Source organism: Schistocerca gregaria, chromosome 3 (genome assembly GCF_023897955.1).
Source record: "Schistocerca gregaria isolate iqSchGreg1 chromosome 3, iqSchGreg1.2, whole genome shotgun sequence".
Taxonomy (NCBI): Eukaryota; Metazoa; Arthropoda; class Insecta; order Orthoptera; family Acrididae; genus Schistocerca; species Schistocerca gregaria.
The window spans coordinates 389751102-389776967 of NC_064922.1; the positions used below are offsets into that span (position 1 = coordinate 389751102).

A 25866-nucleotide genomic window follows, 5' to 3' on the forward strand; every position below is an offset into this window, starting at 1 on the left:
GAGGTTGGCTGTGTGGAACACATACGTGGGACACTGGCCTAAAAACAAATGCACATTAAATGTGTTCTGTCTCAGAAACCATTCGCAATTGGGCATATAGCCACATGAATTTTTCTCCTCCAACTGAGAATTCCTTTCAATTCCCTGAACAGTGACCATTCGTCATGGGTCACAAAGTATAGGTTTTCAATCATAAATTTGAATAAAACTAATAACATTGTATTTAAATGAAAAATGGCTTTAGAGAATGTCATACTCTGATACATTCGTTTTTGAATTTTTAAATAAAGTGCTCCATAAATTAAATGGAGAGAATGTCAATGGTATATGTCTCGAGCTGTCCAATGCATTTGACATCACTGGCTGAAAAACACTACTTTACAAACTTAATAGCGTAGGCGTCTGGGTCACATTCAACAAAAATATATTACCATAGTCTAAAAACTACAAATAACGAGAACATAACCATACAAGGAATTTAAAAAAAAAAGCTATTCAGTCAGTAAATATCACAAAGACATACTATGTAAAATTAAGTTTTTGTATGTAATAAAATCACAATTTGATGTAAGAGTTTAGCCTTTCAAGGTTTATGGTGCTTCGAAGTTCTTTACTGTTGTTCGGCTGTGTGACGTGTGACGTCGTCCATAGGGGTGTGCTATTGTTATAAGCTGGCTTCAGGACCACCTGAAGATGCCACAAATCACCTTATTGAAATCTCTCAGCATTTGTACGATATCATATGCCTGAATACTGGGGGACACGTCAAACCACAACTCTTTCTACTGCGTGTGTGTATACAATAAAAAAAATATTATTGTGTAGTGTAAAATAACTCTAAACTGTTTCATTTTATTTAACTATAAAATATATATCTGTAACTACCTGAGTACCTATGATTGCACAGGTATGTGTTTATCCTAGTCTTCTATTAGTCTAGTTCCTTCTTCCCCCTTTCTGTGTTCACTCCATTCTCCCCTTTCTCTCTGCGCACCTCTTCCAAACCCCCCCCCCCCTGCCCATCCACCCACACTCTGTCCATCTTCTCCTGTCCCTCTCATTGTGCACCTACTCCACCCCCACCCCCCTCAGTCTGTATCCTCCTTCCATTTCTCCAATCTCCCAATCTCCTACTCCCTGCTCTCTTTGTTCATCTCATTCTCTCCCTGTTATCTCATTCTCCCTTTCTCTCTCTCTGTCCATCTACTCCTTCCTCCTTTGTGTCCTCTGTGTTCTCTCTCCATCACCATATTATGATACCCACCCCAAACAGGAAGTTACTGGTTCTCACCCCCACAGTATTTCCTTCCAGGTAGTAACGTTTACTAAATTTGCATGAAAGCGATCCAGGAGTTTAGGAGGAGATTTTTACCTGCGGCATTGCCCAGGTTCGCACATGTCACATGTATTCATTTATGTTTAACGTATTTTATATTTGTATACATATTTTATCGGCACGTACCTCTTCCGAATTTAGCCCTCCAATTTCATTTTCACGCAGCTCAATGTTTATGACGTCATATCTCCTGAACTATGTATCATACAATGATACAATTTTGTTGGTACATTCAGTGGTATATGTACATAGTGTCTGCGAAAAATATTGCGAATATGAATAGAGTTAGTAGAAGAGAAGTAATAAATCACCACGTCATGCATGATGTGGCCATATTACTGCACGAACAACGAAAATGTAGTAAGCGATAAACTTTTTTTTCCTTTCATCATTTTGTGCTACACATCGTGAGCTACACATCTTTTTCACCCTCACCCCCACCCCTCTGAGAGGTAGGTGGTTCTTACCTTCACAGTGGTTCTTTCCAAATGATAAGTGATAACAAGTTTGACTGAAATCGAAACTGTGGTTTGGGAGGAGATATGAAGCAAATACACATACATCGCATTTTTATAATATGTGTGGATATCAATCCACATACAATTCCTCGTGTTTTATTGAACACGGTACAAAAAGTGACGAAACAGTACCAACAAAGAACAACAGAATACAGTTCAGTATTCGTTTCTCACAAATTCGCAATGACTGACACTGACATCTAAGATACGTCACTGCAGAATACGACAAGCATTCTGGTATCACGGTCGTTCATCAAAGTACGTTAACTTACTAACTGCAAACATTTCAGCTCATCATATTCTTTATGCTTATAGGGATGACTGTCATAAGGTTTTATACACTGTTCACGTTGTCACGTGGTAACCGCAGTCAGGTCCAAATCCAAAAGCAGGGTCGTCAGACCTAGCGCTGGAAGCACGTTTCTCTACATCTACACCATGCTCTCAAGCCACCAAATAGCGTGTGGCGGAGGGTGTTCTGGTACCACTAACTGAACCCGCCTCCCTGTTACAGTCGCAAATAGCGCGTGGAAAGAATGATTGTCAGTAAGCCTCTGTATCAGCTCTAAATTCTCGAATTTTCTCGTCGTGGTCTTCTCGCGAAATGTATGTGAGAGGAAGTAACATGTTTTCCGACTCTTCTTGAAAAGTTTTCTCTCCAAATTTCAATAGTAAGCCTCTCCGTGATGCACAGTGCCTCTCTTGTAACGTCTGCCAATGGAGTTTTTTTGCAACCACCAACGTACAGACAGAACAGAACTGCCCCCCAGACTGAGAGTACTGTTATTTATATAAACACCGAATACTCCAGAATATCTAAACATTAAAAACATAATACATTACGAGAACCTTCTAGAAACGATAAATAATGAATAATAAATACTGCTGGTGATCGAATTTGAACTGGGTACTCACAGCTTGCTCTCCTCTGGAGAAACAGCGATCTTCTGTTTCAGAAGTTCTCACTGGAAACGACTACAGCGACCTAGATATAGATCTCGTCAGTAACCCTCTATATGGCAGCGCTAGAGGATCCTCGTGCTTGGGTCGTATTGCTACGTCTTCCTCACTCTGATGAGCATCAAAAGTAGCCCTTTCTATCGAAGCTTCGCGATCATCGAGCGCGCTTTCAGTTTACAATACCCCATCGTTAATCTGCGCGTCAGGATTGTAGCAGGGCTTCACATGGAGGACATGAAAGACGTCTCTGTGCTTTAGCCTTCTTGCTAAAGGGCCATAATCCTAGACTTTGTATACGACATCTGACAAACGACAAATGATACTATACGGCATAAGGTAGGGTCTTACTAACTTCTCCGACTGTCCCACATTTTGTACAGACATAAAAACCGTACCAAGTCTTTCGGACTGTATCTCACTGGCTCGCGCTTAGCGTTACAGCACTCTCAGACCTTCTGGGCGTTCAGGGACCACATGCGAGCTAGCTATATGCTTCTCCGGTCCTGGTGATGAGCTGTTTCACGTAGTCATTCTGAGTATCGTCCGGCTGAAACGAGTCAAGTATCCATTATTGTTTCGGCCTCGTGACAGTGGATCAGAGGGAGCAGTACAAAGCCTGTAGGTTCTTGCTTCGCTGTTTTATATGCGAAAGTGATAATGGGCAGTTTTGTATCCCAGTCTACCTCTTCTGCAGACGTCTCATTAAAGCGTTCTTTGAGATAACTCGTCTGTGGGTAGTCTGTAGTTCTCATCCTGTAGGTGATAACACAGTGCGAATTTACCTCTCCTACTAGTCGAGACTGGAAAACCTTTCCACAATTAAAAATCATCACACATGATGCTCAGTGTGTCAAAATGATTTTTTTTTTACAAGGAACCTTGCAATTTCCAGAAATTTGGCATTCAGTACAGCTTTGGTGATGACCATTTACACCCCATTCGACCACAATTCCTCTTCGACAATTTCTTTTCATCATTTTGAAATCTCCTTTGAGCAGTTCCCATTTCTTCAAGGTTTCTATGGTTTTCGGCAGTATTAGATCTTCCTTATGTTCAGCAACCAAGTTGTTTACTGCAGCAATGACTGAGATTTCATGCAGACTGCTGGTTTCGGCCACAGGATTCCTTGACATGCAGTCGACATCCTTATGTTTGCGTCCGCTTTTATATCACTGTGACGACATACCCCTTAAGCCTCAGTGCCCACTTCGCCAGTTGATCTGACGGATCCTTCATGCTGGTCAGCCGATATACAGACTCGTTATTCATCACAACAATTAATGTTTTGCCTAATAAATACGTTTGGAACTTGTTGATGGTTCAAACAACGCAGTCTTTCTCACATTGAGATCACAGATTTACTTCAAACTTCGTACGTCTTTAGTAGGCCATCGAAACAACATAATACGCAAATAGTAAGGCGCACTACTCTGGCAATTCCGAGAAAATCACAGGAGAAGTTTCACGCTTCTGTTATGTCTCTTATGTATCTGTGCGTTGGTGCTGGACGTTTGAGTTCATGGTGATCAAATGATTAGCATTCGAGCTACAGAAGACGATGTCTATCAGGTGATAGTCCGACTCGGTTTCCAACTTAATAATTAATCTACTTGTTTCATCATTGGTTATATTCTTTCATTCATATGACATTTAAGACGTAATGTAATGCAAAAAAACACGTGTTTCAATTTATGTTTTCCATGTCTGTATGACAAATACCATCCCGCAACGTGTGATGTCGAGATCACACCCGACAAGTAATTGTACATTACTCTTGTGGTCTGACACATTGTGACATACTATATTACTGATTGTGAATAATGTCATTCGCATCACTATTTATGAGGTTTGACTTATGCTTCCCATGCCTGTCTCTAATCCTTGAAAATTTATTTGCAAGTAGTAAATAGTCAAATAACATATGAAATTCACAACAATTTCATGAAAATATACGTGGGTTTTTTATTATATTCCCTCTCAAACGTCATATGAATTAAAGAAAGTGAACAGCGTTGAAAAAAGATAGATCAAAAACTAAAGTAAACTGGATCTAAACCGTTGCCTCACTCACGACGCTCTTGCATAGCACGAACGCTAACCGCTGGCCCACACTGACTCTTTAAGAGGAGCACCTCAGATACGTGACTTACTCAATAGACGCATAAAGCTTTTTTGCGATTTTCTAGGAATTGCCAAAGTGGTACATCTTCCTACTTGCACATTACGTTGTTTTACTGTCCTACTAAAAGTATACAAACTTTGAAGAAAAGCAGCGATCCCAACGCCGTGGCCCGCCCTGTCAGTTGTAGAGTAGCTCCTCTTGAACTTAGGGAGTACCCTGGCAGTATAATCTAACACATTTTCAGAACCTTTCCGAATTTGCACTAGAAGTTCACCTATCCCATAGCCACTAGCATAGGTGTGAAGTCTTGTCTCATTATTTTTGTCAAAAAATGTTAGGACTGCAGAAGATGTTAGTGCCTCCTTTTGGACAAGGAAAGATAGCCTTTATACCTCATTTCAGGAATATTTGTTGTCTCCCTGGAGTAGTTTTTTCAAGGGGTGTGCTTTGGTATAAAAGTCCTTTTTGGATCGTCAGTAGAACTAACACCTTCTGACAAAATTCCTCACATCACCAATTTGTCAAGGAACCGACAAATCTGTAACTGCTTTTATTTACTCTAGATTGGTATGATTCCATCACCATTAACTAGAAGCCCCACTATTTATATTCTTTGGTCGGCAAAGCGGCATTTTTTTTTTCAGATTCAGGTGGAGGCCTGCAGTCTGAATACGCTTCAGTATGGCTGTCATGCAGCTTAGAGGTACTTCAAACATTTTTGAAAAAACGAGAGTGTTACCCACGTAGCAAAGATACATCTTCGAATTAAGATGCCAAAGCAGATAGTCCATGATACGCTTGAAGGTGGGTGATGCATTACGCCCTGTGCTGTCTTTCTTCCTCTCGAGGCTCGCAGGAGAGGACCAAAGACACACTGGCAGTTCAATATTGTCAACTTGCAACATCTTCTCCACTTGCGTTGATACAGTGTTGTACCACGCGCTACTTGGTCTGTCTTTTCTCCACTCCTGATTTGAAAGCATCTAAAAATTGCTGCAACACAGCTAACAACGTTGTTCCTCCGTCAGGATGAATGCTTTTGGCTGTCCAATAGTCTGTACTGGTACCGGTGCATGAATCTTTGTCAGTAGCACTAAGCTGCCTGCCTGGACTGGTTTCACTGTGCCTTTACACATACCATCAGGAAAGAGTTGTGGGTGCTCGTGACAATTAGTGCTCCAAAATTCTCCTTGATCACATGCAATGCTTATGATCACTGCTGGTGAGTAAATATCTTTTGTGAGCCATAGTAGCTATTCGCAGGCGCAAAAAGCTTCGCAGTTTAACTGAATAACTTGACTGTCAACTGGAACTCATATTGTCGGTGTTGGCAGGATAAAACAACTTCAACGGCAGATAGCTACTCCGAACAATCTTTGTTGTGTTTGCATGTTTGAATAGATTCATCAATCAGGAGTGCTGATCTTCCACACTCTATAATTGTTTGATACCTACAAGAAATCCCATCCAAGAATAACAGCAAGACTACATTCTGTTCAAGTGAGAGATTCATAGTGCTGTGTTCTCCCATTCTTGCAAAACATGTTTTTGTCAGCTGGACATGCTTCCCATTTACCACATTCAGCACAGTCACTTTCATATCATGGAACATAACCTACTTTAGCTGACAATGAAGAACAATAGACATTACAGAAAAAGTAGTCCCTTAGTCAACTGGCAACCATCATGATGACATCAATAAGATTTCAAGACATCTTGATAACTGTCTCCCATGAAATATTGCATCTGTAATGGCTACACCTCTATAGATGGCCACTTTGTTTAGTTTACCTGAATGTGGTGAATAAGTCAGTGGATGGTAACCCTGTAAAGCATTGGGGAACAGCTATGACATGTTGGGCAGCAACCTTGTCCAAGGTGTGGCTATGGTCTTCATCCTAGAAGTCGACTATAATGGTCTGCAGTTGACTGTCCGAGTATGACTATTATAATAGTTGACATTTTGTGGGGTATTACTTATTAAACACCTATCTGGTATGATTTACACATTGGAAACATACCAGCATGTTGTTCACTGCCCTCCAAATATTTATTCTTCTGCATAGTGTAACACTTGGTAGAGGAGTTCATTGTGCTTTTATTTGTGTTGGTCAGATGCTGGATATTTGTTTGATGGCTGTGGCATTGGTCCGATTTGGCTTAGTCTATTCCTCTTGGTATGTTCAGCTGGTGGCAGACATCCAACATTCTTCTTCAATATTCTCTGTTACCTCCTGACAAATGGGTCTATATTCATAGCTACTATCTCTTGTCTACTTGGTCTGACATTTCTGACTGCCATAAATCACTGTATCTCTTATCTTACAGCCTGGTACATGAGAGATGTGTGTTCATGGGGCCTTTTGCAACTATTATAGGTACCACATTTGGGAGTTGGTCATACCACTTTTCTTTCATCCAAATGTTATTTATTTATTCCGCCCTTGGTTGTGGCCTAGTTCTTGCCCTTTCAGGTGACAGTTTTTACACTGTCTAATTGGAACCATAGTAATGTAGACGTTTTGAAGTACCCTATGTATTCACCAAAAAATGTCACACCATAATCACAATCAAGTCCAAATGCTAAACAGGGTCATCAGCAAAGTACAACCGTTAGCACTGAAAGCACATTTATTACAGACACCAACATACAGACAGAACAGAACTGTCTCCTGTGTAGAGAGTGCTACTATTTATACAAACACTGAATATACCATACTATTTAAAATTACAAAAGTAAACTTCAAAAACTTCATATAAATGATAAATGCTAAATAAAAAATATTTATTGGTGATCAGATTTACATTGTATACCCACGACATGGCTGCTAAAGATGACACCTGATGCTCCAAATTGCATGCAGAACAGGTTACAGCAATATTTAGTCATCCTTGAGTCAGGTTTCAGCTAAATATTGTGTTGGGTGGTCCATGCCATGCTGTAGCCTGAAATTAAGAAGGAAAACATCTGACATTGGATTTCAAATTCAGCGTAATGGCCAATGATGCTACATCATACTTATATTTCACAGGGAGAAACCCTAAACCAAAATTTATAAAACTTTGGTTCAAGCATGTGATAATATTTAGACAGTAGTAGAGCCTTGTCACACAAACTTTTAGCTTCCAGTAACCACTGAGAGCAATTCAATTGGTGACCAGTCATCAACTGCATTAGATAATAAATCTGATGCTTTTATAATTATATTACATAATAATGAGACTTATAGATTAGTTTCATAAGCCATTCCCATTCCACATTATAGGCCTTCTCTTCATCAACAGGTCTGTAGCTTAACAGCAGATACTGATGGTCACAAACCTGTCATTGAACAAGTGATTACTAATGCAAAAAGAGAGTTGTGAAAGGAATATAACATTATACTTCTGGGACTTAGAGGGATCTTTTTAGTTACATACAGATGTTAAATTATGCTGAACATGCATCAACCACAGCAGTGGTTGAGCAATGATATGGCTTCACCACATTTAATAATGATATTGGTATGCCAGTACGGTGGCAGCGAGAGCTACACTGTTGGTTCAAAAGCAGTGACAAAGTCTTGTATAGGTAGAGTGAAATTAAATTGACTTGGAAAAACTTGGAGAAAAGCTATTAAAAAATCCTCCAATGAATTTGAGCAACAACAAAAAAATTATATCTCCAGGTCTTTCATAAAAACCCAGGAATGTTTACTCAGTTCTAAAACACCCGTTGGACTAACATTTTTAGTTCACATATTTGCTACACAAATACATTTTAGATGGAAAGTTGGAATCCTGTCTTCTGTCTGGTTTTCCTTTTCCTTGTTCTGTTCCTTATTTTGTCCTCCATAGCTAAGTGGTAAGTGCAGAAATGGAAGACATGAAGTCATTGACAGTACTGTCAGTCACCTTAAAACAGACACTAGACAAACTTTTAAGGCAACCATACAAAATCATGTCTTATTACAGTCTGTATAGGATACCTAAAGATCTGCTGTCAGTTCTAGCTGTCCTTTCATGCTATTTCAGTACCAGACATGTGTTACACAAAACTGTAAAATTCGTGCTATAGTCCAATAGCACGAATGTCAGCTTACTATAAAATTGTAGAACAGACAGCTGAACATAGTTTGAATGTTGATATCCAAATGACTATAGGAAACAACCCATTTTGTAGACTTCTGAAGTGCTTTTTACTTATTCGTGCATGAGAAAGACAACTCTCACGGAATATCTTATCTTTTATATGGATCAGGATATTCCTCCCATCTGCTCAACTGGCAAATGAGGATATTTCCAACTTTACAAGATTATTTCCAAATGATACAATCTTTTATAGAAGATAATATCCTTTGAAATCAGCAGATTTTCAGAAAATTAGTTCTTGGTGCATCATTTCACACACTTTATACAAAAGAAAATTCATCCTGACAGCCATTTAGAGATTATTTCCTTTCACTCAGTCACTATGTATTACATGTCTGATCATGCAGGATATGAAGAGCAATGAATAAAGACTCAAGGTAGAGAAACACCTGTTAAGAACAAATTCTCTAAACTGTAGGCCTATTAATAATGAGCTATAATCAAATATTTACTATATGACATCATACAAGCTAAATTGAGTAAAATAGCCGCTTTTTATTTTATAACACATCATTATTATACTTATGCAAGAGGAACAGTTATCAATATTCTGTAAGAATAGAGACCTATTCGCAATTAGCATTGCTTCTTGGCAGACTACTAAGAGGCATTTTCAATTCACAGATGTAGGTAATTTTTAGAAGAAGACCCCACTAACACTTTTTTGTTTTCTTTTACAATCACAAGGATTCCTTATTTCTTTCTTCACTTCTATGGTAACATGGCAAACACCTTTGTAGCAGAGTACTGAAACCCATGTTAAAAACTACACAGTGATTCAAATTTTCCTGAAATTTGTTTGTATACTGGTAATCTAATATCATGGTTGTTTAAGTCAATATACAACTGCAACTGATTTTTATTATTAGCAGCAAACATACTTCAGCAAAAAATTTACCGGAAAATGAATGTCAGACTTCTAAGATTTTGTAGCACTCTCTGCTAAATTATGGTTGGCTATTTTAAACATTACTGATTTTGCTTGGTTTTATGGATGAATAATTTATTTACATTAGATGCATTATCCAGGAAAATTTGTTAACATAAAAGAGAATTTATGTATTAAAACTAGCTTTGTTCTTATCTCTAAGTTGAAACTATTTTGTTTGTATGAACAATGAGAAGTATATCTAAAGCAAAAACCCTCAAGCTGAAGTTTTTTGAATGACTCAATTTTGGTTTGTAGTCTAGGTATACCCTAAAGAACTTTACATACAGAGTTAAATATAGTTCATAGTGATTAATGACAAAAAAGATAATTTGTTGTAAGTTTTGTAACTTGTGTCTCAGTGAAGTTAATGTTTATACAGTATGATGTGAATCAATGTATAGTTTAGTTGTGATTGTTGATTCATCAGCAAATACTTGTATTACCCTTTTTGGGCTTGAACAGGAGACAGACTAAACTCTTGGTAGAGCTAATGACAGGCCATTGGAACTTTAAGAAAAACCAAAATGTGATGGATATAAAAATAGAAGCTCTATGTGAAGGTAGCATGGTGAGGGTGATGGAAATGCACCACACCAAATCTTCCAATACAAGGTGGTGGAGCTCAAAATACACAGAAATAAAAAATTAGTGAAGAGCTTTCTGGTATTCTTTCATGGTTCTGGTTGGCTTTACTAGAACCACAGAGAGTGAAACCACACTGTTTCATTATTTGCAATAGTGGGCTTCCAATGTTTTGGAGAGATACAATGATATTATTCCTGGCATCATTGTGTGGGAAACCATTAGGTATAGTCCCACATCAGGACTGGCTGTGGCTGAGAGATCTCTGACGGTACAACAGTACATCATAAACATTCTGTGTCCTTACATGTTACCTTTCATGCAACACTATGATGGAGCCATTTTTCTGCAGGACAATGCTTGTCACTTCATGGCATGTGTCTCTGTGAGCTAGCTGCATAATGATGAGGTACTGCCATGGCCAGCAAGATGCCCAGAATGTGTGTGGAACCATGTCGAATATCACCTCCATCTTAAGGCCAGTATCTATATTACAACAGTTGTTTGGCAAACTTGCCTCAGAAGAGGATACAATGGGTTTATGGTACCTTTCCCAACTGAATCAATGCTTGCATCTCATACTGCTAAGTGGGCTCATAGTGCCAAGTTCTATGTAAATTTCACTCAATTTTGTAATCACTGAAATAATGTCACATATTCTCTCAATCTGTAAAGTTTAATTTTGTTTCTTCCTCCCCTTATGGATGCTTTACTTTTTTGTCAGGTGGCATGTATGTATTTTAATATTCTTTTTCAACTCCTTAGGCAATTTGTTATACAATTTTGTTCTGGTAGAAGATACTGTTTCAGGTTGTTTTGTAGGTTTTCCTAGGTAAATGAAAGTCAAAATTGGCTGTTATTCTATGATTATGTATAGAACATTAATGAAATACTTACTAATTTTCCCTGATAGGACAACAGGTGATAGATGTATTCACTGAATGCAGTAATCATATCCAGTTTTTTAAATAGTCCTTTAGAATGAGCTTGGCCATTTATTTTGGTTATAGTTATTTTGGCCCTTTTCTGAAGTTTTAAAATTGTGTGCACCTTTGTTCATTAGAAAAGAATCCCATACCTAAGAAGTGAGTGCATGTAGGAATACTAAGCACTATGAGACATTGTCTTTTATAGATCCTCTCAGAAGCCTTCATGCATAACATGCTGATGATATATTCTTCTTGCCAGTATCCTTTTGTGTTCATTTCATGTTAACTGACAATTAAAGTTTATATCAAAAATTTTTGTGTTTGCTATTCAATGTACAGGTTTATCATCTATGTTCATTGAGACAGAGTTGCTTTCCATTTTTGTGCTGAAATACATGTTGTTTGTTTTCTTTATGTTCAATGTTAATTTATTACATATTGGCCACTATTAGACATCCTTGAGGGTCTACTTTATCTTTTCTGTTAGTCCTGTTGTTTTATCATTGACTATACTGTCACTGTTGACAGCAAAGAGAATTTACCTCCATGTCTTAAACTGTCTGGAAAGTCATTGATACTTATTAAGAACAGAAGTGGATGTCTCTGGTTTGTTTAATAGCATTTTATGGACAACAGTGTTAAAGACCGTGGACAGATCTAAGAATGTACCTGTGACACAGTCATCCTTGTTAAGGGCTTCAAGTTCCACTTTTTTTAAACTGTGGTACAGTCAATCCTCCCACATCAGAAACCACAGTGTGCTTTCTTTAAAAGATTAATCTTATTCATTTAACTATCTAAAAAATCTGCCTAAATATCTTCATAAGATTTCAAAGTGACGCAAAGGCAGGCAGCTTGCATTAAATATTCAGGAATGTAAAACTGTGCATGGCACAAAACATCAAAACCTAGTAGCAAGAATCACTATTAAATAACGAATTTGGATGTGTATTACAAAACCTATGCTTTACTCCTGTAAGAGACTAGCTGGGGCTAATTACAATGCACACAAAGGCATTTAAGCAATAATTCTTCCTATACACCATACACTAATGGAATAAGAACAAACTGAAATTAGCCATACAGCAGCAATAACCTTTTACAATGCACTTCACCAGTGGATGCCACTGTAGCTAACAGAAGAAGATATTTATATACAAACCCCAGGCCCCTCACAAGCACTTACATCTCAGTCCATAGAACTTCTCACCCCACCCAAACCATGCACACCCACCTTTTACCTTCTTCCTAAGATCTACAAACCCAATCATCCTGGTCGTCCTATAGTTGCTGGCTTCAGAGCACTCACCGAATGTACATCTGCGTTAGTTGATCAACATCTGCAACCCATAGTACAAAGACTTTCCTCCTATATTAAAGATACCAACCATTTCCCAGATCATCTGAAATCTGTGCCCATTCCACTCGCATCACACACCTTGCTTGTCACCACTGATGCTGTCTCTCTCTATACCAACATCACCCACGTACACGGTCTGTCAGCTGCTGCTGAACATTTCCTCAGTCAATGCCCACCTGATTCCAAGCCTATAACATATTTCTTGCTCATCTTAATCAACTTTATACTTACCAACAATTACTTCACATTTAAGGGGCAGACATACAACCAAATAAGGGAACCAGGATGGCTCCTTCCTAAGCCAGCCTTTTCACAGGTTGCTTGGAGGAGGGTTTCCTGGGATCTAAAAGTCTTCAGTCCCTGGTTTGGTTTAGATGCATTGATGACATCTTTGCTGTATGGAGTCATGGTGAGGCTGACCTGTTAAAATTCCTGGAATCTCTAACTACCTTCTCCTAATTAAATTTCTCATTCCCTGTTCCGAATCCCAAGCCACTTTCCTTTATGTTCATATCATCCTCACCAAAACCAGCTACACACTTCTGTTCATATGAAACTCACTTAGAAACAACTGTATTTACATTTTGGCAGATCCCATCCTTTCCATGTCACATGTTCCTTGCCATATAGCTGTGGCAATCGAGGCAAACGTATTTGTTCAGATGCAGACTCTTTCCAGCAATGCACCACTACTCTCACTTCAGTCTTCACTGGACATATTATCCCAACACTCTACTTCAAAAGCATATTTGCTGGGCCATCACATCCAATCCTGATACTGCTGATCCCTCCAAATAACAACTTCAGAGTACACCACTTGCTACCCAATAGTATTATCCTGCTCTTGAATGTATCAATCAGTTACTTCCTAAAATCGTGCCCTGAAATGAGAGCCACTCTGTCTGAGATTTTACCCACCACATCTAGAATAGCTTTTTGTCACCCTTCCAATTTCCTCAATATCCTTGTCAAACCCTACGTTCCTTCTGCACCCATCTCCCTACCCTATGGCACCTACCACTGTGATGTCTCCAGTGCAAGACTTGCCCTATTCACCCTCCTACCACCACCCATTCCAGCCCTGTAACTGGCAAAAAATATCCTATCAAAAGGAGAGCGACCTGTGAAACAATATGTCATATACCAGCTGTCATGTAAACACTGTTCAGCCTTTTACATTGGCATACCTAGTTATCAATCATGATGATTGGGTGTAGGCAGAGGATGTATACAGACAACACACAATATCCTGTTGAAAAGCACACTGCACGACATGACAGTCATGTCCTCGGTGCCTGTGTTATCACTCACACCGTCTGGATTCTTCCCCCAAACACTAGTTTCACATAACTCCACAGTTTAGACCTATCACTAAAACATATTCTTGGTTCTTGCCACCCACCTGGCCATAATTTATGTTAATTCCTTCCATCTCAGAATTTCATCTGTAAAGTTTAATTTTGTTCCTTCCTTCCCTTATAGGTGCTTTACTTTTTTGTTGGGTGGTGTGTATGTATTTTAATATTCTTTTTCGACTTCTTGGGCAATTTGTTATACAATTTTCTTTTCTGATAGAAGATACTGTTTCAGGTTTTTTTTTGTGTTTTCCTAGGTAAGTGCAAGTCAAAATTAGCTCTTGTTCTATGCTTGTGGATAGAACATACTATCCTGTCTACTACCTTTAAGCTCTCAGATTTCCAAATGTTGTCTGGCGCAGTCCCCAAGAATCATTCTTTCCTTCTCCTTCTGTCCAATAAGTGCCTCCTGATCTGGGGTTCTGGGTGACTTTTCTAAACTGTACCCCTTTCCCTAAACCTCTCCGGGTCTTTTCCTTCACCCCTCTTCCCTCCCCTTTGACTCTTCCACCAGAAGAAAGAGCCACTGGCTTTGAAAGTTTGTAAAAGTTAAACCCTTTTGTGAGTGTGTTCCCCTGCCACCGCTTGATGAGTAGATTTTATCTGTCCATTTACATTATAAATGTATATAGTCTAGCATAATAAGGAAATTATATGAGGAAAAGCAGAGAATTTCAAGGATTCAAAACTTGGTTCAGTTTTGCTAAACTTATTCCAATTTTCTGTCGCCTTAATCTCACAACACTAATCATTAGTTCTGAAAGGTCAGTTTTCACGTTAGTGCTCCATTTCTTTCAGATTTAGTTGTTGTTGGTATCATATTATTTATCTACTTTACTACATTTTACAGACTATAAGATGTAATGGACTATAACACTTCTTAATTTTTAAGCATTTTTTTGTAAATAACATTTTTACCATTTTTATTGTTACACTGCAAAGCCAGACTAAAAGAAAATCTTAGTTTATAAATTCAAACTGACCTTTAAAATCCCTAAAAATAATCATCTGAACTTTGTTGTTCTTCTGCTTCTGTGTCATCATTGTTCTAGTAATTGGATTCCAACAGCCGAGGGTGATGGTGGTGAACTGCCCAGAACCACAGAAAGACAACAGCCATAGACAACAATGAAGATGTCAAGATGCCAACAACAGCTATGGATGGATACAGCAGAATGGCATGTCTGAAGAGTGAACCAAATCAAGAGCCTAGATGTAGCAATATCAGGAACCAAACATTGATGGGTACAATGTACAATACAAGAGCACAGTTGGAACATGACTGACTTTTGAGCCCCTCCACTGCTGGCTATATAGGGCCCCCATAAGTGCCGATAGGCTGGCATGGTGATCATGGCCTGAGAGCTCAGCACTGTGGCAGAGATAGCAGCACTTGCAGATTATAGAAGTGCTGCCTAGCAGCTGTCATCTATGTCCATGCCTTCTGGCAGGCTGTCCAAATTGTCAGACTGAGATAGCAGATCCCTCCCATCCCAAAACGGGCATACAGGGAGTGAAGCAACCTGGCCGATGTTTCAGGTGGTGTCCCGTCAGTGGAGTCACCAGCTGGGAGAAGGAACATGAGACTTAAGGCACTGCACTGGGAAACTGCAGTGTGGGGATGACCACAAAGCAGATGGAGGCTGTAATGCAGTCTCCATACCCTTGCCCTTGGGAGCTGCCACTGGTGTCCTGGAGAGCAAATAGTACTCATGAGGCAGAAGGACGTCTGAGGGCAGGGACTCCAACTCAGAGAAATCTGTTACTGGAGGGGTAGGCTGGAGGCAGGGACAGAGTTGGTTCATGTGCTGATTCTCCAAACCTTGTGAGATGTCAACCATTCAAAGGTGCCACCCATGATAGGCTACTATAGTAGATAGCATCCATGAGGGCTTTGCCCCATAGGACCATGCCCAGACAGCCGAATCAGGAGGATGTCACCCAGCATGCTGGGTCTGGGGTTTCTTGGGTAGGGGTGCCAAGAGATGGAGGAGAGTACATGGCCCTCAGCCATGGAGGAGCTCTGTTGGGCTATATCCCAAAGAAGCCATTGTCCAGACATAGCCCATAATTAGGAGTGCCTTCATTTTACAGGCAGGTGGATAGGCAGGGCTGGTCCAATACCTTGGCCATCACAAAACCCAGACTTAACCCCACTGGACATTTTCTTTTGGGGCCACATAAAAAATGTTGTGTACACTGAACAAAACTTGAAGGAATTCTCTTTTATCATATGTCCTCAATGATGTAATATTTCATTAATTTCCCCATTAAATTTATACTTAATACTAAGGAGCTATTTTTTAAACACCCTGTATTAAAATCATTTTTATATGAATTATAATGCCATTTAGACAATGTCCTTGAAAGCATTTCAATATGTCATCTTCTAGTTTTGGCCCTTTTTGCATTCAGTCCTCTATTTGCACATTTAGTCTTCCCCATTTTCTTTTTTTCTGTTCTTCTTTACTAGCCTGCCAATTGCAAGTGGTCTTTTCAGTTGGCAGAGGGTGAAAATGCTACTCAGCTGCATTGTTCCCATGATTTTCTGCATATGCTATTAATTTCAATTTATAGCCTGCGTCATATACATACCTTTTATTTTTTTCCATTACAAAACTAGCTACTATTTTTCTGTTACCAGTAACACAAATCACTTACTGTTCTCTGGTACCACAGACTGCAGTGACATAGGCTAGACAGTGTTCTGGGTTTGTGATGGTAGGGCAGGAGGGAGATGGCTTTAGCAAGTTTGTGAATCCTTCCAACTCATTTTCATTGCATCAGTGTACTGCTTCTCCCAGTTGAATCCAATGTTGCCAGATAGAAATAGGTTTCCTATGGCATTGAATATATGGACATTTTTGAGACTGGCGGGAATTTTAAATCAAACACTGTACATTTTCATATTAATTTTGAGTATAAGATGCGTCTGAATTTTGGCAGCAATTTTTCAAAGAAAAAGTGCATCTTATAGTCTGTAAAATGCTATAATATAATTCTTGATTCATATTTCTGAGTTTCATTTTCAAACTTGGAAAACTAAAGGCAGTTCAAGAGTAGCATCTTTTCCAAATGGAAGGAGAAAGATACAAAAAGCTTCACTTTTGAGTTGATATTTGATACTTTGACATATGATAGGATACCATACTTAGACGAATAAAAGTCACAAATACATTATGAAAGATTGTAAATGAGTCATCAAAACCAATATACTTTATATGAAAGTAAGTAAAAAGTTAAATATATGTTTTGCATCACATAAAATTGTTAACTTTCGAAGGGATAAGTTCACCTATTTAGTTCACTTGTGTATCTTGCAAGATTTTCATGAACTCCCATGTTCATCATCATATAAATGACAATAATTACGAGATCAATCTGTAATAAATTCAGTGCACTGCTATATCTGCCTGTCTTACTGAACTGTTTCAGATTAACAGGAAAAGAACGAAGAGTTGGTGGTTTTGACTTGCTATGTAATGGAGAGCCACTTTGGGCTCCAGTTCCAGGTGGTAGACAAGTTGACACAAGATATTTAAACCTTTATCTGGGTAATTCAAATTTAAAATACTGTTTCTGTGCATGATTACATCTTTTAACTCACTCCCTACCAGTTTGTGGATTTGATCCCAGTGAATTAGGAGTGCTATTACACTGCTGTAGAAAAGAAAGTCATGTAAATTGCCAGCACTTAGTCACATATACAGTGTGAAAATTTAGTGCTTTTATAATTGAGTAGGCAGATTCCAAAATGAAGTAGGTTATGATGAATAGGATCCACAAAAAATTCAAGGAACTAACCAGAACATTATGATACTCTTATGAAAGAGGTGTTTTTTCTTGTTATATATATATATACCAAGCGGGAAAGCGCTGGTAGACAGGCACAATAAAAAAACACACAAACACACAAACAAAATTTTGAGCTTTTGCAACCCACAGTTGCTTCGTCAGGAAAGAGAGAAGGAGAGGGTAAGATGAAAGGATGTGGGTTTTAAGGGAGAGGGTAAGGAGTCATTCCAATCCCGGAAGTGGAAAGACTTACCTTAGGGGGAAAAAAGCACAGGTATACACTTGCCCTTCACTATATCCTCTCTTCGCGTTATTCGCCAGGCCTCAACCTTTGCTAATTTCAAGTTGCCGCCGCTCATACCTCACCTGTCTTTCAACAACATCTTTGCCTCTGCACTTCTGCCTCGACTGACATCTCTGCCCAAACTCTTTGCCTTTAAATATGTCTGCTTGTGTCTGTATATGTGCTGATGGATATGTGCATGTGTGCGAGTGTATACCTGTCCATTTTTCCCCCTAAGGTAAGTCTTTTCGCTCCCAGGGTGGAATGACTCCTTACCCTCTCCCTTAAAACCCACATCCTTTCGTCTTTCCCTCTCCTTCCCTCTTTCCTGAAAAAGCAACCATCGGTTGTGAAAGCTAGTAATTCTGTGTGTGTGTGTGTGTGTGTGTGTGTGTGTGTGTGTGTGTTTGTGTGTTTTGTTCATATATATATATATATATATATATATATATATATATATATATATATATATACTACCCTCCCAAACTGGTACAGAAGCAGATAACCAGAGCTACTTCCTCATCCCCTCAAACCCAGAACCTCTCACAGAAGAACCCCAAAAGTGCCCCACTTGTAACAGAATACTTCCCGGGACTGGATCAGACCTTGAATGTGGCTCTCCAGCAGGGATACGACTTCCTAAAATCCTGCCCCGAAATGAGATCCATCCTTCATGAAATCCTCCCCACTCCACCAAGAGTGTCTTTCCGCCGTCCACCTAACCTTCGTAACCTCTTGGTTCATCCCTATGAAATCCCCAAACCACCTCCCCTACCCTCTGGCTCCTACCCTTGCAACCGCCCCCGGTGTAAAACCTGTCCTATGCACCCTCCCACCACCACCTACTCCAGTCCTGTAACCCGGAAGGTGTACACGATCAAAGGGAGAGCCACATGTGAAAGCACCCACGTGATTTACCAACTGACCTGCCTGCACTGTGATGCTTTCTATGTGGGAATGACCAGCAACAAACTGTCCATTCGCATGAATGGACACAGGCAGACAGTGTTTGTTGGTAATGAGGATCACCCTGTGGCTAAACATGCCTTGATGCACGGCCAGCACATCTTGGCACAGTGTTACACCATCCGAGTTATCTGGATACTTCCCACCAACACCAACCTATCCGAACTCCGGAGATGGGAACTCGCCCTTCAGTATATCCTCTCTTCTCGATATCCGCCAGGCCTCAACCTCCGCTAATTTCAAGTTGCCGCCACTCATACCTCACCTGTCTTTCAACAACTTCTTTGCCTCTGTACTTCCGCCTCGACTGACATCTCTGCCCTTACTCTTTGCCTTTAAATATGTCTGCTTGTGTCTGTGTATGTGCAGATGGATATGTGTGTGTGTGTGTGTGTGTGTGTGTGCGAGTGTACACCTGTCCTTTTTTTCCCCTAAGGGAAGTCTTTCCGCTCCCGGGATTGGAATGACTCCTTACCCTCTCCCTTAAAACCCACATCCTTTCATTTTTCCCCTCTCCTTCCTTCCTTCCTGACGAAGCAACTGCCAGTTGCGAAAGCTCGTAATTCTGTGTGTGTGTTTGTGTGTTTTGTTCATGTGCCTGTCTGCCGGCGCTTTCCCGCTTGGTAAGTCTTGGAATTCTATATATATATATATATAGAAAGAAAACTTCCACATGGGAAAAATATATTAAAAACAAAGATTCCTATATAAGAGGTTATTTCTAATATAATAGAAAGAAAACTTCCAGATGGGAAAAATATATTAAAAACAGAGATTCCAAGACTTACCAAGTGGGAAAGTGCCGGCAGACAGGCACAATGCACAAAACACACACACAGAATTACTAGCTTTCGCAACCGATGGTTGCTTCTTCAGGAAAGAGGGAAGGAGAGGGGAAGACGAAAGGATGTGGGTTTTAAAGGAGAGGGTAAGGAGTCATTCCAATCCCGAGAGTGGAAAGACTTCCCTTAGGGCGAAAAAAGGACAGGTGTACACTCGCACACACACTCATATCCATCCGCACATACATGTATGTCCTTTTTTCCCCCAACCATCGGTTGCGAAAGCTAGTAATTCTGTGTATTGCAACCAACGGTTGCTTCTTCAGGAAAGAGGAAAGTAGAGGGAAAGACGGAAGGATGTGGGTTTTAAGGGACAGGGTAAGGAGTCATTCCAATCCCGGGAGCGGAAAGACTCACCTTAGGGGGTAAACAGGATAGGTGTACACTCACAAACACACACACATCCATCCACACATACACAGACACAAACATACCCTGGTTATTTGCTTCTGTACCAGGTCGGGAGGGTAGTTATGGGATGCGAAAGCTGTTTTCAGGTTGTTGGTGTAATGCATCAGGGATTCCGGACTGGAGCAGATTCATTTGCCACGAAGACTTAGGCTGTAAGGAAGGGACCATTTGATGTGGAATTGGTGGTAGCTGTCATAATGGAGGTACTGTTGCTTGTTAGTGGGTTTGATGTGGAGGGATGTGTGAAGCTGGCCATTGGACAGATGGAGGTCAACATCAAGGAAAGTGGCATGGGATTTGGAGTAGGACCAGGTGAATCTGATGGAACCAAAGGAGTTGAGGTTGGAGAGGAAATTCTGGAGGTCTTCTTCACTGTGAGTCCAGATCATGAAGATGTCATCAATGAATCTGTACCAAACTTTGGGTTGGCAGGCTTGTGTAACCAAGAAGGCTTCCTCTAAACGACCCATGAATAGGTTGTCATACGAGGGGACCATCCTGTTACCCATGGCTGTTCCCTTTAATTGTTGGTATGTCTGGACTTGAAAAGTGAAGTAGTTGTGGGTCAGGATGAAGCTGGCTAAGGTAATGAGGAAAGAGGTTAGAGGTAGGGTGGCAGGTGATCAGCGTGAAAGGAAGTGCTCCATCACAGCGAGGCCCTGGATGTGCAGAATATTTGTGTATAAGGAAGTGGCATCAATGGTTACAAGGATGGTTTCCGAGGATAACAGATTGGGTAAGGATTCTAGGAGGTCGAGAATATGGTTGGTGTCTTTGATGAAGGATGGGAGACTGCATGTAATGAGTTGAAGGTGTTGATCTACATAGGCAGAGATACGTTCTGTGGGGGCTTGGTAACCAGCTAAAATGGGGCGGCCGGGATGTTTGTGTTTGTGAATTTTAGGAAGTAGGTAGAAGGTAGGAGTGCGAGGTGTCGGTGGGGTCAGGAGTTTGATGGAGTCAGGTGAAAGGTTTTGTAGGGGGCCTAAGGTTCTGAGGATTCCTTGAAGCTCCATCTGGACATCAGGAACTGGATTACCTTGGCAAACTTTGTATGTAGAGTTGTCTGGAAGCTGACGCAGTCCCTCAGCCACATACTCCCAGCGATCAAGTACCACGGTCGTGGAACCCTTGTCTTCCAGAAGAATGATGATGGATCGGTCAGCTTTCAGATCACAGATAGCCTGGGCTTCGGCTGTGGTGATGTTGGGAGTAGGATTAAGGTTTTTCAAGAAAGATTGAGAGGCAAGGCTGGAAGTGAGAAATTCCTGGAAGGTTTGGAGAGGGTGATTTTGAGGAAGAGGAGGTGGGTCCCGTTGTGATGGAGGACGGAACAGTTCCAGGCAGGGTTCAATTTGGATAGTGTCTTGGGGAGTTGGATCATTAGGAATAGGATTAGGATCATTTTTCTTCATGGCAAAATGATACTTCCAGCTGAGAGTACGAGTGTAGGACAGTAAATCTTTGATGAGGGCTGTTTGGTTTAATCTGGGAGTGGGGCTGAAGGTGAAGCCTTTGGATAGGACAGAGGTTTGGGACTGGGAGAGTGGTTTGGAGGATAGGTTAACTACAGAATTAGGGTGTTGTGGTTCCAGATTGTGTTGTTTGGAATTTTGAGGTTTTGGGGGGAGTGGAGCTGGAAGTAAGTCTTTCCACTCCCGGGATTGGAATGACTTCTTACCCTCTCCCTTAAAACCCACATCCTTTCGTCTTTCCCTCTCCTTCCCTCTTTCCTGATGAAGAAACTGTGGATTGCGAAAGCTTGAATTTTTTGTGTGTGTTTGTGTTTGTTTGTGTGTCTATCAACATATCAACGCTTTCGTTTGGTAAGTAGTTACATCATCTTTGTTTTTTTATGTATATAGTATGAAATGAATATTGGTTTCAAACTATTGAGGATGTTGAGATTTACAATTCAGTTTATGTAATTGTAAGTTCTGTGGACTACACAGGATGAACCAGAACTCGATTGACAAACTTTCAGAGGTGATAGTATGGACAAAAACAAGAGAAAGTCTAGTAAAAATGGGCTCTAAAATACATACCTTCAGAGCTATGAGCACTTGTTTTTCTTCACTGCTGCAAGATATATATTTCCTAATGCAAGTTCTTTGTTTTCCATATTTTGGGAGATGATAGAATGGACCAAAACAAGAATCAATGTGCAGTAAACATGAGCTGTTAAGTGCATAACTTAAGAGCTGTGAGCACTTTTTCATCTTCATTGCTGTGTAAAACATCTTTTCTACTAAACAAGTATTTGTAGTTTTTAAGGTATGTATTTTAGAGCCCATGTTTATCAGACTTCTCTAATTGATTTGGTGCATACTGTCACCACAGAAAGTTTGTCATTTGAGTTCTGGTTCACCCTGTACTGTAATTCTTGCAGATGGCCAGTTTGGAGGCTACTAAATTAATTCAGCTCTAAATATTTCTGATTGCTGATCATTTACGAATGAATTTATGTAACTGAAGCTTCAAGTCTAAAGGCATATGTATGTGTGATTTCACAACAATGACCACTGTACAGTATAATGTCAGTTACAAACTTTAGCTACAAGCTGTGCAAGATGAAATGTCACATATCAGTTTGTAAAACAGTATTTCTGGTACAGAGAAAAACATACTTATGACTATGCATATATGAATTGATAACCACCCTGCAGCCATTCTTACAGAGGAAGGTTTGTGTATATAATTTATAAATATTTTATGCAAATTGACACAATTATGATGAATTAAAATCCAGCACTGCTGTGAGATCAATGCCATTCCCTTCTATCTGTGAACAGCAGAACTCCTTGGAAGCACAGCTCTGCACAGTGTAACCCAGCCCTGTTCAAACTGAGTGCATGTTCTCCATTTCCTTTGATGTACCAACGACAGGCAGAATGTGTTCAGCATGGTTTGGTCAGTGAGAATGCGCCTTCATGTGTTCAGATATTGCTTGTTTGGACACTTTTCTGGTAAACAAATCTCCAGTGATGAGAAACAGATGCAGATCTTTAATGGCTGTTAAAAAAAAGTCATTTTCAGCTACATTTTATTTGCAAAAATGTATAACCTAAAGTGCACCAACTAAAGAGTAGAAGCTTCTTGAAGAAAGAAATAGATATGAGTACAATATTCTTGAAAACTTAAACATAGAAGATACAGCAAGATTCAGAATTTTTGTACACCTAATGACAGAAGATTGTGAAAGCTTCTACAGATGGTTGAGGGATGCAGTTTGAAAAAAGAAAACAAATTTGGAGTTCCAATATGGGCTTCCATCAGACTGCAACTGCAATTTGCACTCATATTTTACTGAAAATACTTTCAACAATGAGTAGTGAGTTACTTAATGTAAAAGTATTGTAATACAAATGCATAGCAAAAAACATGTGAATCCAGAATCTGTGATTTTTAGTTTTTTGTGTGTAAAGTAAAATGTTTTCAATAAACTACAGCAGTGCAGTGGATGATTTAGCTTCTAGCTTTCTGCTTTTCTTAAATCAACCATAGAGGCACACACATCCCTCTGAGTGGCAGGGTGAAAAAATGCACCACAAAGATTCTTTGACAAATTATTGTGGCAGTGAATCCTTACAACAAATCTGTGTATATTGAGCTTGACAAGAGCAATGTTGTTGTTGGTTAAAGATCTACATCAGGCTTTCCTTTATCATTTTATTTCTTTTGTGGGCTTCAGACATGATCCACTTAGCCAGCCTCCATTACATGATATGCTAGACAGGAATATCAACAATGTAGGAAAAGATTGACTGCTACTTACCATAAAGAAGACACATCAAGTCGCAGACAGGCATGATTAAAAGTCACTCACATATAGCTTTTGGCCACAGCCTTTGCCAGTAAAGACAGGCACACACACAAACACACACACTCACACACACACACACAAACACACACACACACACACACACACACACACACACACACACACACACACACACACACGGCCTGAGATGCTGGAGTTTGCAGTCGTGTGTATGTGTTCATTTGCCACATGTGAGTGTCTTTTAATCACACCTGTCTGCAACTTGATGTGTATTCTTCCCAATAAGTAGCAGTATCTCTTTTCCTACATCATTAAAAGACGTATCCAGTTATTCACACACATACACCCATGATTTGCACAGAACACAGAATATTTACCTTAGTTGTAGACATATAAGCTAAATCATACTGTCCTCCAATCATTACCATGAAAGTCACTTCAAATGCCAATTAAATATGAGGCATATAACATTTATGCCTCCTGAGAGCTTTTTTTGGTATGCATTGTGTAAACCATTTAGTTGTATGAAAGTAATGATGTTCTGTTACCTAATGTTGTTCTCTGGCTTTTATGTGTAACTGTAATATTATACCAGACATGTCATCCAGCCATAGACACTTTGTGCTGCCCATGCAAAGCCAAGGCAGATCACTTGCATAGAAAAATGAGTATAAATACTATCATTAATTGATATCCCATCATATTGCGCTTCTCATTATCTCAACAGCCATGTGATATTATTATTAGATTGTACTCACATTAGACACACAATACACAACATACAATAAAGCCACTATTATTCCTTCACCTGGTTGTTGTGTATACAATCATACTGAAAAAGTGTCACGTAACATGCTACCAATGTGTAAGAAGCATTATGCTCTGATGTCACAAGCAAATCGTAAGTGCTGCATTAGAAGTTTAACAAAATTGTTGTTCACTGAGACCAGCAAGATGTGCAACAACTACTGATGCCATGCATCCACTTAAATAAATGCTAAGCCTATATTGGCTGTTACCCAGGAGCAGGTATTTTTAAAGGGTCAAATTATGAAAAGTAAGCAGATCAGTCTCCTTCTCTAACATGCAGGTATAATATTGCTTGTACAATACTGTAGTTAAATAAACCCTGTAGACCAGTTGTGCATGACTACATTCCTCATTTACAGTTCCCCTACTAAATCTTATCTAGATATTTCTCACCTTTTAAGTGTGAGAGAATAATTGGACAACTGAAATCTGAGTCCTGGTCTTATTTGGTAGAAGATTCATTAATAAGCAGCTGTTCACGTTCTCCTGAAATAGACACTAGGAAGAATACAGTGTGGGAACAATTCCACCACTGTCATAAACATTATGAGCAAGCATTGGGCTCAAATAGTTGTGAACTGTCTGTCCAAACAGACCATGGGAGGCCAAATGGTACTGACCAGCTGCTGTGTCATTCTCAGCCTACAGGTGTCACTGGATGCAGATATGGAGGGGGATGTGTTCAGCACACCGCTTTCCCAGACGTATATCGGTTTACGAGACCAGAGCCACTACTTATCAATCAAGTAGCTCC

The 25866-nt window shown here is 39.8% G+C and overlaps 1 protein-coding gene across 1 annotated transcript in view; it reads left to right on the forward strand.

Annotated features, from left to right (window-relative positions):
- LOC126355383 (probable tubulin polyglutamylase TTLL9) overlaps positions 1-17813 on the forward strand; it is a gene marked incomplete at its 5' end in the record, with an annotated part of 93589 nt that extends 75776 nt beyond the window's left edge. The window contains one exon of the mRNA XM_050005678.1: positions 17660-17813. Coding sequence (XP_049861635.1) covers positions 17660-17813 — 154 coding nt within the window. The remainder of the gene's footprint in view (positions 1-17659) is intronic.
- Positions 17814-25866: the final 8053 nt, after the last annotated feature.